General features: G+C 48.5%; 1 protein-coding gene across 20 annotated transcripts; it reads right to left on the bottom strand.

Moving 5' to 3' along the window:
- Positions 1–3,555: 3,555 nt before the first annotated feature.
- PSMD4 (proteasome 26S subunit ubiquitin receptor, non-ATPase 4) lies at positions 3,556–13,811 on the bottom strand. 20 transcript variants are annotated; one of them, XM_035279607.3, is made up of 12 exons: positions 13,760–13,811; positions 13,453–13,509; positions 12,744–12,854; positions 8,648–8,788; positions 6,940–7,054; positions 5,995–6,189; positions 5,791–5,859; positions 5,433–5,648; positions 4,918–5,035; positions 4,598–4,729; positions 4,450–4,517; positions 3,556–3,860 (listed from the first exon to the last, which is right to left on the bottom strand). In XM_035279607.3, the coding sequence occupies exons 4-12, from the start codon at positions 8,767–8,769 to the stop codon at positions 3,690–3,692; spliced, it is 1,206 nt and encodes a 401-aa protein (XP_035135498.1). In that variant the 5' UTR covers positions 8,770–8,788; positions 12,744–12,854; positions 13,453–13,509; positions 13,760–13,811; the 3' UTR covers positions 3,556–3,689. The 20 variants fall into 20 exon arrangements, with proteins under 20 accessions (XP_035135498.1, XP_078211755.1, XP_078211758.1 ...); XM_078355629.1 differs by having other exon boundaries at positions 6,103–6,189; XM_078355632.1 differs by having other exon boundaries at positions 4,927–5,035; positions 6,103–6,189.
- Positions 13,812–14,722: the final 911 nt, after the last annotated feature.

Below are 14,722 nucleotides of genomic sequence, written 5' to 3'. Positions count from 1 at the left end.
AAGAACAAAATAAGTCTTAGAATCCAAAAGGCTCAAAAACAGAAAAGTCCTTGGACCTCTAAAAGCAGCGGAAGGAGGACTGGAAAATTCCTTTTTGGAGAATGACTGACTCAGGAGAAGAAACTGACAGGAACTCAAAGGTTGCTCCCTCTCTTCCTACTCCCAGGGAGTCCCACATCTGAGTCTCTGCCCACCCCACCCATGGAGTTCCCCTCTCTTCCTACTCCCAGGGAGTCCCACATCTGAGTCTCTGCCCACCCCACCCATGGAGTTCCCAGGCAGCTCTCTCTTAAGTGGGGACAGACAGTGAAGGATCATCTGAGAGTTGAAGGCAGCCTCCAACATAAATGACAGAAGCCAAAAGAGCAGGAGCCAAGAGAGTAACAGATAATGAAGGGACCAAATGAAAATATCCCGGAACTGCAATTACTATCCTTAGAAATATAAGAGAAGATTGGCCAGGTGCAGTGGCTCACGCCTGTAATCCCAGCACTTTGGGAGGCCAAGGCGGGTGGATCACGAAGTCAGGAATTCAAGACCAGCCTGACCAAGATGGTAAAACCCCGTCTCTACTAAACATACAAAAATTAGCCAGGTGTGGTGGCGGGCGCCTGTAATCCTAGGTACTCGGGAGGCTGAGGCAGGAGACTCTTTTGAACCTAGGAGGCGGAGGTTGCAGTGAGCCAAGATTGCACCACCGCACTCCAGCCTGGCGACAGAGGGAGACTCTGTCTCAAAAAATATATACTGCACCCATGATACAAAAACAGGATGCTTTAAAAAAAATTTTTTTTTTTGAGACAGTCTTGCTCTGTTGCCCAGGCTAGAGTACAGTAACGTGATCACAGCTCACTGCAGCCTGGACCCCTGGGCTCAAGTGATACTCCCACCTCAGCCTCCTGAGCAGCTGGAACTATAGGTGCACTGCACTACAGCCAGCTATTTTTTTTTTTAATTAATAAAATTTGGGGGAATGGGGTCTTGCCATATTGCCCAGGCTGGTCTTGAACTCCTGGGCTGAAGTGATCCTCCCACCTTAGCCTCCCAAAGTGCTAGGATTACAAGCATGAGCTACCATACCCAGCCCTGGTTTCTTAATAATACCCCCTGAAAACTCGAATCCAGGCCATGGACAAGGTGGCTCATGCCTGTAACCCCAGCACTTTGGCAGGCCAAGGAAGGTGGGCCGATCGCTTAGTCAGGAGTTCCAGACTGGGCAACGTGGTGAAACCCTATCTCTACAGAAATATAAAAACCAGCCTGGCATGCACCTGTAATCCCAGATACTTGCAATAGTGAAGCAAGAGGACTGCTTGAGCCTCAGAGATAGTGGCTGTAGTGAGCCTAAGCCATGTTCCTGCCACTGCATTGCAGCTTGGATGACAAAGCCAGACCCTATCTCAACAACAACAAAGATTCCATGTTGGCCACAGTGGCTCACGCTTGTAATCTCAGCACCTTGGGAAGCCAAGGCAGGTAGATCACGAGGTCAAGAAATGGAGACCATCCTGGCCAACATGGTAAAACCCTGTCTCTATTAAAAATACAAAAATTAGCCAGGCACGGCAGCACGTGCCTGTAGTCCCAGCTACTTGGGAGGCTGAGGTAGAAGAATGCTTGAACCCGGGAGGCAGAGAGTGCAGTGAGCTGAGATCGTGCTATTGTACTCCAGTCTGGGCAATAAAAGTGCAAAACTCAAAAAAAAAAAAAAAAGAAGAAAAGCCGGGCGCAGTGGCTCACGCCTGTAATCCCAGCACTTTGGGAGGCCGGGGCGAGTGGATCACGAGGTCAACAGATCGAGACCATCCTGGTCAACATGGTGAAACCCCATCTCTACTAAAAATACAAAAAATTAGCTGGGCATGGTGGCGCATGCCTGTAATCCCAGCTACTCAGGCGGCTGAGGCAGGAGAATTGCCTGAACCCAGGAGGCGGAGGTTTCGGTGAGCCGAGATTGAGCCATTGCACTCCAGCCTGGGTAACAAGAGTGAAACTCCGTCTCAAAAAAAAAAGAAAAAAAAAACCTCTAAAGTATAATAGTCTATAGTAAACAGTATAGATAACGGCTAAAATGGAAAAATTAAGAAATAGCCATATAAATTCATTCTTTGGCTCGAAGTAAGTAAGTACAGAAAGAGCTGAAGAAGTTAAAATTGATTACTTCTGGGAGTAGACTTCAAGCATGCGGAGGGATGGGGCAGGACCCTACCAATTTTTATTATAAGTCTGACTTTTCAAACTATATAGGCTAGGCACAGTCGCTCACACCTATAATCCCAACACTTTGGGAGGCCGAGGTGGGAGGATCGCTTGAGCCCAGGAGGTCAAGACCAACCTGGGAAAGATAGACCCAGCTCTACAAAAAAATTAAAAATTAACCCGGCATGGTGGTACACACCTGTAGTCCCAGCTACTTGGGAGGCAAACGAGAATCACTTGAGCCTGGGAGGCAGAGGTTGCAGTGAGCCAAGACAGTGCCACTGCACTCTGGCCTGAGGGACAGAGTAAGACTCCGTCTCAAAAGAAGAAGAAAAAAATTAGCTGGGTGTGGTAGCCTTAGTCCCAGCTACTCAGGAGGCTGAAGCAGGAGGATCCTTTAGGCCAAGAGGTTGAGGCTACAGTGAGCTATGATCAGCCTGAGTGATAGAGCACAGACTTTGTCTAAAAAAAAAAAAAGGCTGGGCATGGTGGCTCATGCCTGTAATGCCAGCATTTTAGAAGACTGAGGTGGGTGGATCACCTGAGGTCACGAGTTCAAGATCAGCCTGGCCAACATAGTGAAACCCCATCTCTATTCAAAAACAAAAAACCTTTTTTTTTAAAATTATAAATGAAATAGATGTTCCTTATGAAATAATATTTAAACACTACTATATAAAGTCTCAGGTTAAGGTTACTTGTAGAGTGGACCTGATGTGTTTACACTGAGAGGAAAACATCAGCAGAGTGTTCGGGACAGCAAAGGTTCGGGAGACAGCATAACTGATGCAGGGAGATACTGGCCAAGGGAAGCGGGCCAGAGCTTCCCGCTCATGGCCTTGACCCTCTGTAAAGGTGTCAGGCTTCTGTTGAGTGATGGGGGAGTAGAGGAAGGTAGAGTGGCTGCTACAGGGAACTGACTTGCAGGGCTGACCAGGGTCACTGAAGGCAGCTGAGCAATGGGAAACTACTGTTTGATGGTGACTCAACTCCTGGTGAGACAGGTCTGAGACAGGTCTGGATTTTGATCCTGGCTCTGCCTCTTCATTAGCTAAATATCCTTGGCCAAATAACCTGAACTTGCTGAACCTTGGTCCACATGAAAAAAACTGAAAAGGCTGAGTTCCAGTCCACACTTGGGGTTTAGCTGTGTGAGTGCAGAGTAAAAGTTACTGGCAAGAAGGTGGTTTAAATGAGGTCTTCGCTAATTAGAAATGGAAGCACAGCTCCTGGGCCTGGAATCCGAGCACTTTAGGAGGCCCAGGCAGGTGGAAGCAGAGACATGGAGAACTCAAAAAGGAAGGCTCTCCTTCAGGCCGTGGATTCTTCCCTCTTGCAATCAAAACCATCACTATCTGAAGCAAAAAAGGAAAAAAACTTGCCAAGGTTTATTTTGGCTGTAATGGTTACAGGTAACACTCAGGTAACCTTGTACTCCGTGCCTCCCATGCAGTCCCCTGAGCAGGCTCCGCTGCCCTTTCCCTCCAGTCTCACTTCTTGTCTTCCTCTTTCTTGTCCTTCTTGCCGTCCTTGGTGGCCTGGGAGGCCAGGGAGCCCATTGCATTTCGAATGGCTTCATTGTTGGGATCCACACCTGGGAGGTTCTCTAGAACACTCTGAAGGAACTCGGGGTCCTGCATCACATCGTAATCATCCTCCTCCTGCAAACAGGCAGTGTGAGCTCAGGGCAGGGTGTGGAGCGGCAGGGAATAAGCAGGTGTGAAGGACAGGAGCACACCGCTACCTGAGCCCCCCGCTGCTTTCTGACTGTGTAGGGACATGGGCACTTCTGGCTGAGGCTAAGGAAAGGACAAGTCAGCAAAATCCTATATACAGCATGAATGCAAACAGTTATTACTAACCAAACAGAGGACGGGCCTGTTGAGAACTCTGCTAACTGAGCTCTGAGGAGGAAAACAGACGCCATCACATTCAGGTTTCCTGCTCTCATGACACCCAGTCCTCTATTTTTTCTTTTTCCCAGACCCTCTTTTCTCCCTCCTGGAAAGATATTCTAGAGAACTGCCCAGGCTGTTCCCACCAGCAAGGAAAATGACAGAACATGAGGACATTTCTCCAACTCTGACCACTAGCACTGCTGCCTTAGCAAGGTTTACGTTAAGAAAGGCATAACCATGTTTCCCTCTGCTCCTCCAAGGACTTAGCTATGGTGAAACGCTCCCCGCCCCAGAGGGATGAGGATCTAAATTCAAGGACTTTAAACCTGACATGGGCCGGGATAGCTCTCACCTTGGCTGGCTCAGATGTGTCCATGGCTGAGCTGGCATCAATGTCTGCTGATTCCGCCTGACCAAACTCTGAGGAAGAGAGGTCAGTCTGTTCAGTCCCACTTCCTCACCCCACCCTCTGCCTAGGCACCATGCAGGCTCTGGCTCACCTGCTCCCTGCAGGGACATCTGCATGGCATAAGCAATCTGCTCTTCCTCAGTCATACTGCTTAGGTCAGGAAGCCCAGTGCGGCCAAACTCTTGCTGGCTGATGGTCATCTTCAGCAGGGCATCGTCTGAGTCTGGGAAAAGGAAAAGAGGAGCAGGGTAGAATTGGTGCCATATGCACACAGGCCAGCCTCCAAAGTCATTCCCTTAGCCCGGCCCTCCCACATCTTCCTACCCTGTCAGTCCTCCATACTCTCCCTGCAGGGCCTACACCTAGCTTTCAATGTTTAGCATCCCGCAGTCCCAGGACTTCAGATTCCACCTCTTTCACCTTCAGTCCCAGTCGTAGCAATCCCGGCCTCAGCAGCAGAAGCTGCAGCTGCCCGCCGGGCCTCCTCCTCTTGCCGCTGCCGCTGCTCTTCCATAGATACACGAAGGGCCTGGTGAAGGATAGGGCACAATCAGCGCTCCCCTGCCCTCACTCCAACAGGGAGCTGGGAAAGTCAGCTGGGGTGTGGGAAAGGAACATAAAAGGGGCAGCTTCTGGTTTATCACACAAAGAAGCTGGAAGGATAAGCAGTGGTATGGGATTAAAAAGTAAAGACTTGGGAGAAGGCTGGGTTTTAATCAGGACAGTGAACAAGAAAGAGTTTGACATTGGTGCCCCTAGAGATCAGACAGAATTATAGGGAAGAGGGGGCAAAAGGAAGTCTTGGAAAATGAGTGCCTGGGAGTGTCTAGGACTGTTCAGCCTGGTAGAAGCTCTGTGATGTGTGTGCCAGAAGAGGAGAACAAACAAAGACCTTTGGGCTCCACCTGGGGTCAACATTTGCTCACCAAGGCCAGCTCGGGATCCGCACTGGGATCTACTCCAAATTCAAAGTCACTGGCACCGAGACCCAGCATGGCACCACCTTCACCAGCCAAAATCGGAGAACTGATGAGAGCATCAGCCAAGCTGGGCCCAGGAGGTACTGTCACCAGATGAGAACCAGTTCCATCTTTGCCATTCAGCGTGTTTACAAAGGCTGTCAGCTTTTCTGTGTTCACCTCCTGGGGAGGAAAGAACACAAAGGCCTCCTTCAGGCCTTGCTCCCTGTTCTTTGCCATTTCTGCACTACTTTGCCACAGTGCATGCACTCCTCAGGGTTAAGGACCAAATTAAGCCAATCCCCTCCAATCAGTCCCTACTCACCTCTTCCCCAAAATTGATAATGTCAACATTTACTTTCTCCTTCTTGAGGCGTTTAGCCAGTTTCACCAGCTGGGAAGAAGGGGAGAAAAATCAAGAAATCTGTTCATACTTGAGGGGGTAAAGGACCCACTTCATAAAAGCATACAGAAATCTATTGACCTCCCCAAGGTCCTCAAACAGAATCGCTGAATTCTGCACATTCACCTTTCCCCAAAGTGATGAGCCTGATGCCTCTGCCAGGTTCTCCTGAGGGCTGAAAGACCTGTCCCAAACATGGGCTGCCCACATTCCCCAGCTGCCACTTGGACTCACATCCTTCTCATTGTCCTCCACTGGGCTTCCCACAAAGGCAATGATGCGCATCTTGTGATTCTTGCCCTGACGGTGCTTCAGAGCCAGCTTGTAAAGGAAGAGGAAGTTCTCAGTCAACCAGAGGAATCACTCAGCTCTTTCCTGTCACACGGTTCCCTTTCACACTCACACAAGATTTAACAACCCCAATTCCTCTATTCTTGCTGTGGCCCTCTGTGTATAAAAAAGGGAGTTAATTCTCTCTCTTTTGAAATGGAGTCATCATGCTCTGTCGCCCAGGCTGGAGTACAGTGGTGCGATCTTGGCTCACTGCAACCTCTGGCTCCCGGGTTGCAGCAATTCTCCTGCCTCAGCCTCCCAAGTACTGGCTAATTGTTGTATTTTTAGTAAAGACAAGGTTTCACCACATTGGCCAGGCTGGCCTCAAACTGCTGGCCTCACATGATCTGCCTATCTCTGCCTCCCAAAGTGCTGGGATTACAGGCATGAGCCATTTGTCCATCCCCCACCCTTTTTTTTTTTTTTTTTAAAGAGAAACAGGGTTTTGCTATGTGCCCAGGCAGGTCTTGAACTACTGGCCTTAAGCAATCCTCCTCCCTTGACCCCAAAGGCTGGGACTGCAGGTGTGAGCTGCCTCGTCCAGCCTTCATTTTCAATTCTGGGACTTTCCCTTCACAACCCTCAACTACCCTGGGATTCATCCCCCATATCCTTTCTACTCCAAGTTAGCTTTCTCTTGCTCCAGCCCTAGCTCAGGATTCCAGGGGAGAAATGAGTATGATGGAGGTAGGACCTCAGAGCAGAGAGGAACAATCGAGGGAACCCAGTAAGACTCACATGGGCCACGCGGATGCCAGTGCAGAAGGTGATCTTGCCCTTGGGTTGGACAGTGTGTAGCTTGGACAGGATACGGCCAGTGTCTGGGGTGAGTGTGGTCAGCACTTCACAGTCACTGGGATGTAGGAAAAGCATTTCAGTGAGTTCAGGTCGGCACAAGTACCTCTAAACTGTGTCTGACTTTTCTTCAGAGACTGGGATAATAACCATTACTTCTATTCTAACTATAGTCTCTATTCTTCTTCTTATTTTTTGAGACAGTCTTGCTCTGTCACTCAGGCTGGCATGCAGTGGCACAATCTCGGCTCACTGCAACCTCTGCCTCCTGGGTTCAAGCGATTCTCCTGCCTCAGTCTCCCAATTAGCTGAGATTACAGATGTGCACCACCATACCCAGCTAATTTTTGGTAGAGACAGTGTTTTGCCATATTGGCCAGGCTGGTCTTGAACTCCTGACCTCAAATGATCCACCCACCTCAGCCTCCCAGAATGCAGATTACAGGCATGAGCCATTGGGTTTAGCCTCTATTCTTTTTCTTTTTTTTTTTTTCAGACAGAGTCTCGCTCTGTTGCCCAGGCTGTAGTGCAGTGGCGTGATCTCAGCTCACTGTAATCTCCGCCTCCTGGGTTGAAGCAATTCTCATGCCTCAGCCTCTGGAGTAGCTGGGACTACAGGTGTGCACCACCACACCCAGCTAATTTTTTTGTATTTTTAGTAGAGATGGGGTTTCACCATGTTGGCCAGGATGGTCTCGATCTCCTGACCTTGTGATCTAGCCACCTCGGACTCCCAAAGTGCTGGGATTACAGGCGTGAGCCTCTATTCTTCTTAATCAAATATCTAGTGTTTAATGGAAACCAAGCACAGAAATAATTAAGTGGTTGGCTTTGTAAGAAACCTGCCCTCTACTTCCCAATGTTTTCCCCTAACTCCACTTAAAGGCTCACAGGGCTCAGATGCCACCAAAATAACTGGATGCTACTTTGTATCTCTCTTGTCTCCTCCACCTCCAGACCCATTTTCCCAACTAACAGTATGTACACTGGAGTGGGACACTACTCATTAAAGAATGATCAGTTCCTAAAACAAAGCACTTTCGGGGTAAAAGGATATGTGATATATGCCCATGGGCTCTGATCCAAAACTTACTTTTCATTTTTTTTTTTTTTGAGACAGAGTCTCATTCTGTTGCCCAAGCTGGTGTGCAGTGGCGCGATCTCCACTCACTGCAACCTCTGTCTCCTGGGTTCAAGCGATTCTCCTCCCTCAGCCTTCTGAGTAACTGGGATTACAGGCACACACCACCATGCCTGGCTAATTTTGGTATTTTCAGTAGAGATGGGGTTTTGCCCTGTGGGCCAGGCTGGTCTCTTTGGCTTCCCAAAGTGCTGGGATAACAGGCGTGGGTCACTGAGCCCAGTCCAAAATCACTTTTCATGGACTTTAAAATATATTATGAAATTTCACCCCTACCTTAGCCCTGCCCAACAAATAATAAAAAGAAACAGAAATTTCACCCCAGGAGTTTTAGCTTCCGTACTGTATTCAGTTCAGGTTATACAAAAACAAGCTGCTATTGACATTTACAGTGAATAGTGAAGAAGCCAGTTTAGGAAGGTGATGGGCAAAAGAAGCCTCATGGAATCTAAAGAGTAGCATGTAACAGCCACCCACCTACCGAGTCCCCTCCTCCTTTGTCCCCCATACTTAGCCAGTGTGATAAGGCCCACGTTGTTCTCCGGGTTGCTGCGGGTCTTTGAATGACAAACTATGTTGACAGCATCCTGCTGGGCCTGGAGCCGGGTGGGTAAGAAGTCCCCATTCCGCATATACTCACTGTTGTCCACACTGGTCAGATTAGGGTTGAAGGACAAGAGAGAAGAACTGTTGTAGAAGCTCTCCAAAACCATCTCTCCAGTTCCAGAGGCCCCCTACAGCAGCAGCTCTGTCTTCGTGGAGTCATCTGTAGCTTTCTTTTTTAAATAGGCAGATGTCCAAGCCTTAGCCCACACTTACTGACTCAGAATACGCAACAAGGAATTTTTTTTTAATTGAGACAAGGTCTTGCTCTGTCACTCAGGCTGGAGTGCAGTAGTGCAATCATGGCTCACTGCAGTCACCACCTCTTGGGTTCAAGTGATTCTTTGCCTCAGCCTCCCAAGTAGCTGGGACTACAGGCGCAGGACACCATGCCCGGCTACCTTTTAAATTTTTTTGTAGAGACAGGGGTCTAGCTATGTTGCCCAAGCTGGTCTTGAACTTCGGAGAGCAAGTGATCCTCCTGCCTCCACCTCCCCAAGTGGTGGGATAACAGATGTGAGCCACCTGGTGCCCAGACAGAAAAATGTTTAGATCCTTATAATGTGATTCTGATAAGCACCAAAGGGGTGATCTACTGATGAGCCACAGCACCTTCTTACAAGCTGCACTTAAGTGCTTACTAAGCATTGTCATGGACAAATACTCTAAGTCTGCCATTAAATGGCAGTAATCCAAACACAGGAAATGAAGAAGGTAACTTATTTTATCTATAAAACAGGCTGGGTATGGTGGCTCACGCCTGTAATCCCAGTACTTCATGAGGCCGAGGTAGGCGGATCACCTGAAATCAGGAGTTAGAGACCAGCAGTGGCCAATATTGTGAAACCCCGTCTCTACTAAAAATACAAAAACTAGCTAGACGTGGTGGTGCACACCTGTAGTTCCAGCTACTCGGGAGGCTGAGGCAAAACAATCACTTGAACCCAGGAGGCCGAGGGTGCAGTGAGTTGGGATCGCACCACTGCACTCCAGCCTGGGCAACAGAGTGAGGCTTTGTCTTTAAAAAAAAAAATCTGTAAAATAGCCCCAGGTATAGTGGCTCACGCCTGTAATCCCAGCACTTTGGGAGGCCAAGATGGGAGAATCGCTTGAGCCCAGGAGTTGCAGAACAGCCAGGGCAACATAGGGAGACCTTATCGCTACAGAAAAAAAAGTTTCTTACTAATTTTTTATTTTATAGAGATGGAGTCTCACTTTGTTGCTCGGACTAGTCACAAACTCCTAGACTCATGCAGTCCTCCTGCCGTGGCCTCCCAAAGTGCTGGGATTATAGTTGTGAATGACAGTACCTGGCCAAAACATCTCATTTCTATTGGCAAGCAAAATATGAGCTTGGGGCAATTTTTTTTCTTTAGTATACTTTGTCTGGCAATAAAGCAAAAATGGTAAAGAAAGGTAATTAAGAAGGTACTAGACGGCCGGGCGCGGGAGCTCACACCTGTAATCCCAGCACTTTGGGAGGCCGAGGCAGGTGGATCACGAGGTCAAGAGATCGAGACCATCCTGGTCAACAAGGTGAAACCCCATCACTGCTAAAAATACAAAAATTAGCTGGGCATGGTGGTGCGCGCCTGTAGTCCCAGCTACTCAGGAGGCTGAGGCAGGAGAATTGCCTGAACCCAGGAGGCGGAGGTTGCGGTGAGCCGAGATCGTGCCATTGCACTCCAGTCTGGGTAACAACAGCGAAACTCCGTCTAAAAAAAAAAAAAGGTAATGCAATGGCACATGTGCAGGGCAGTCACATCAACAGCAGGTTCCCCATGATGCCCCACATGGGGCCAAGAACTATGTGCATACTGCCACAAGAAGAAAATATCTAGGAATACAGCTAACCAAGGCGATGAAAGATCTCTGCAATGAGAATTACAAAACACTGCTCAAACATCCCATGCTCATAGATAGAAAGAATCAATATCATTAAAATGGCCATACTGCCGGGCATGGTGGTTCACACCTGTAATCCCAGCAATCTGGGAGGCCAAGGCGGATGAATCACCTGAGGTCGGGAGTTCGAGACCAGTCTGACCAACATGGAGAAACCCTGTCTCTAATAAAAACACAAAATTAACCAGGAGTGGTGGCACATGCCTGTAATCACACCTACTCGGGAGGCTGAGGCAGAAGAATCACTTGATACCCTGGGAGGCAGAGGTTGTGGTGAGCCAAGATTGTCCCATTGCACTCTAGCCTGGGCAACTAGAGCAAAACTCCATGTCAAAAAATAATAATAATTGATATGGAACCAAGAAAGAGTCAGAAAAGCCAAAGCAATTCTAAGCAAAAAGAGCAAAGCTAGAGGCATCACGTTACCCAACTTCAAGCTATTACTACAGGGCTGAAATAACCAAAACAGCATGGGACTGGTACAAAAACAGGCACATAGACCAATGAAGCGGAATAGAGAGCCTAGAAATAAGGCTGCACACCTACAATCATCAGTTCTTAGTTTTGTTTTGTTTGTTTTTTTAAGACAGAGTCTCACTTTGTCGCCCAGGCTGGAGTGCAGTGGCGCAACCTCAGCTCACTGCAACCTCTGCCTACCAGGTTCAAGCAATTCTCCTGCCTCAGCCTCCTGAGTAGCTGGGACTACAGGCACATGCCACTGCGCCTGGCTCATTTTTTGTATTTTTAGTAGAGATGGGGTTTCACCACATTGGCCAGGATGGTCTCGATCTCCTGACCTCGTGATCCACCCACCTCGGCCTTCCAAAGTTCCGGGATTACAGGTTTGAGCCACTGTGCCTGGCCTACGTTTTGTCTGCTCTTTGACAAAGCTGACAAAAACAAGCAGTGAGGAAAAGATTCCCTATTCAATAATTGGTGCTGGGATAACTGGCTAGCCATATGCAGAAGACTGAAGCTGGATTCCTTTCTTACTCCATACACAAAAATTAACTGAAGATGAATTAAAGACTTACTATAAAACCAAAAACTATAAAAATCTTGGAAGACAGGCCAAGCATGGTGGCTCATACCTGTTATCCCAGAACTTTGGGAGGCCCAGGCAGGTGGATCACCTGAGATCAGGAGTTCGAGACTAGCGTGACCAACGTGGAGAAACCCTGTCTCTACTAAAAATACAAAATTAGCCAGGTGTGGTGGCGTATGCCTGTAATATCAGCTACTAGGAAGTGAGGCAGGAGAAAAGCTTGAACCAGGGAAGTGGAGATTGCGGTGAGCAGAGCTTGCACCATTGAACTCCAGCTGGGCAACAAGAGCAAAACTGTCTCAAAAAAAAAAAAAAAAAAAATCCTGAAAGACAACCTAGGCACTACCATCCTAGATTTAGGAATAGGCAAAGATTTTGTGACAAAGGAACCAAAAGCAATTGCATCAAAAGCAAAACTGACAAGTGGAATCTAATTAAATTTGGTAGAGATGGAGTTTCACCATGTTGGTCAGGCTGGTCAGGAGCTCCTGACCTCAGGTGATCCACTCACTTCAGCCTCCCAAAGTGCTGGAATTACAGGCGTGAGCCGCTGCACCCGGCCAGACACTTCTCAAGAGAAGACATACATATAGCCAACGAGCAAATAAAAAAAACCTCAATATCAATGATCATTAGAGAAATGCCAATCAAGGCCAGGCACAGTGGCTCATGACCGTAATCCCAGCACTTTGGGAGGGCAAGGCGGGCAGATCACGAAGTCAAGAGATCAGGACCATCCTGGCCAACACTGTGAAACCCCATCTCTACTAAAAATACAAAAATTATCTGGGCATGGCGGTGCATGCCTGTAGTCCCAGCTACTGGGGAGGCTGAGGCAGGAGAATCACTTGAACCTGGGAGGTGGAGGTTGCAGTAAGCTGAGATCATGCCATCTGCACTCCAGCCTGGTGACAGAGCCACACTCGTTCTCAAAAAGGGAAATGCCAATCAAAACCACAATGAGATACCACCTCACACCAGTCAGAATGGCTATTACTAAAAAGTCAAAAAATAACACATGCTGGCAAGATTGTGAGAAAAGAGAATACTCACACACTGTTGGTGCAAGTTAATTAGTTCAAACATTGAGAATCGCTTGAACCCGGGAGGCGGAGGCTGTAGTGAGCTGGATCGCGCCACTGCACTCCAGCCCGGGTAACAGAGCTGTCTCAAAAAAAAAAAAATTAATCATTTATCTGAAATTCATATTTCACTGGGTATCCTGTATGTTATCTGCTATGCTCTCCCCAAAAAATAAAAAGAAGAAATCTCATAGGTGTCTGTTCCACCCAATTGGTGATTTGTGTTCATCTACTATTCTGTATTACGCTCTACGATTACACTTAGAATTCTTGACACCCTCCAAAAATTGATGTCCTCAGCATCTAATGTGACTCGTAATAGGTACTCAGCCCAAGCCTGAGACTGACGGAGAGCTACTTGTCGGATAAAAGCCTTTGTGTCACACAGCCCTGGGTTTAAATCTTGACTACACCACTTAACTAGCTGTGTGATTTTGGACAAGCCACTTAAAATCGGTATCCTGAACAGTAAAATGGAGAATTTACCCTAAGGTGTAGCTGTGAGGTCTAAGTGAGATAAAGTAAACAAAATGGTATATAAAAAGCAATCTGTAGATGGTACTTTGAGGATGATAAAGGGAAAGGTAACAGAGTTAGAGACGAGGGAATGGAGAGAGTAAGGGATTAATAATCTATTTTCCTAACAGACATTATTTTGCGAAGGAGGACAGAAGACTTACAATGAGTCCGAGAAGCATTACTTAGGACAGAATCCGGCTGTTCTAAAGAACACGGCGCTGGAATAGAGATAGGCAGAAGGACTGGCCGGTCAACGACCATACCCCTGGGGGTAACAGGGGTAACCCGGGCCTGTCCGCTTCTCCAGGGCCCCGGGATGACTCAGGGAGTCGAGCGGGCTCCTTCCCTCCCGGCCCAGGGCCGCCTCTCGCCCATGAGCCTCCAGCCCCCACCCCAGGCCCGCCCGGCCTCGGCGATACACGCGCCCGGACCCAGCTCTGCCCCTCCAGCCCCGAGATAGTGCCTCACCACACCATAGTGCTTTCCAACACCATCTTGCCACCTTCCTCCCTCCCGACCTGTTCTCCGGGACGTCCTAGCAACAACTCTTCCAATTGGCCCATCGCTCTTCACCAATCACAGACCTCAGCTTGGCCAGCTGCTTCCGCCTGCGTCCCTCGCGTTGCGTTCTGGGAGTTGTAGGCGCCGTCAAAAAAAGGGGCGTTTTGGGAGTAGAGGGAATCGCAGTAACACACAAAAAAGCAGGATCTAGCCTCCGCGTTACCTCCCATTGCTGTTTTCAGTTGGGGCTTCCCGCCGGCTGGATCTTAGGGGAGCTGTGGAGGAATCTGAAAATTCTATGTCTGTTCTAGCTTTGTCATTAAAAAAAAAAAGTGTCGGGATCGGCCGGGCGCGGTGCCTCACACCAGTGATCCCAGCACTTTGGGAGGTGAAGGCAGGCGGATCACCTGAGGTCAGGAGTTCAAGACCAGCCTGGCCAATATGCTGAAACCTCGTCTCTACGAAAAATACAACAATTAGCCGGGCGTGGTGGCGCACGCCCGTAATCCCAGCTACTAAGGAGGCAGAGGCAGGAGAATCGCTTGAGCCCAGGAGGCGGAGGTTGCAGTGAGCCGAGATCACACCACTGCACTCCAGCCTGGGTGACAGAGTGAGACTCCGTCTGAAAAAAAAAAAGAGAGAGAGAGAGAGAGAGGAGGGAAGGTGGGAAGGAAGGAGGAAGGGAGGAAGGGAAGGAGAGAGGGAAGAAAGGAAGGAAGGAAAAAAAATAGGTGGGTGCAGTGGCACACGCCTGCAATTCCACCTACTCGGGAGGCTGAGGCAGGAGAGTCGCTTGAACCCGGGAGGCTGAGTCTGCACTGAGCCAAGATCGCGCCACTGCACTCCAGCCTAGGTTACACGGCAAGACTCATCTCAAAAAAAAAAAAAAAAAAAAAGTGTCGAGATCACCAGTGACGTTCTAGAGCTCTC

Source organism: Callithrix jacchus, chromosome 18 (genome assembly GCF_049354715.1).
Source record: "Callithrix jacchus isolate 240 chromosome 18, calJac240_pri, whole genome shotgun sequence".
NCBI lineage: Eukaryota > Metazoa > Chordata > Mammalia > Primates > Cebidae > Callithrix > Callithrix jacchus.
The sequence above is the reverse complement of the archived record's forward strand: the minus strand, read 5'-3'. Positions and strand labels throughout refer to the sequence as shown.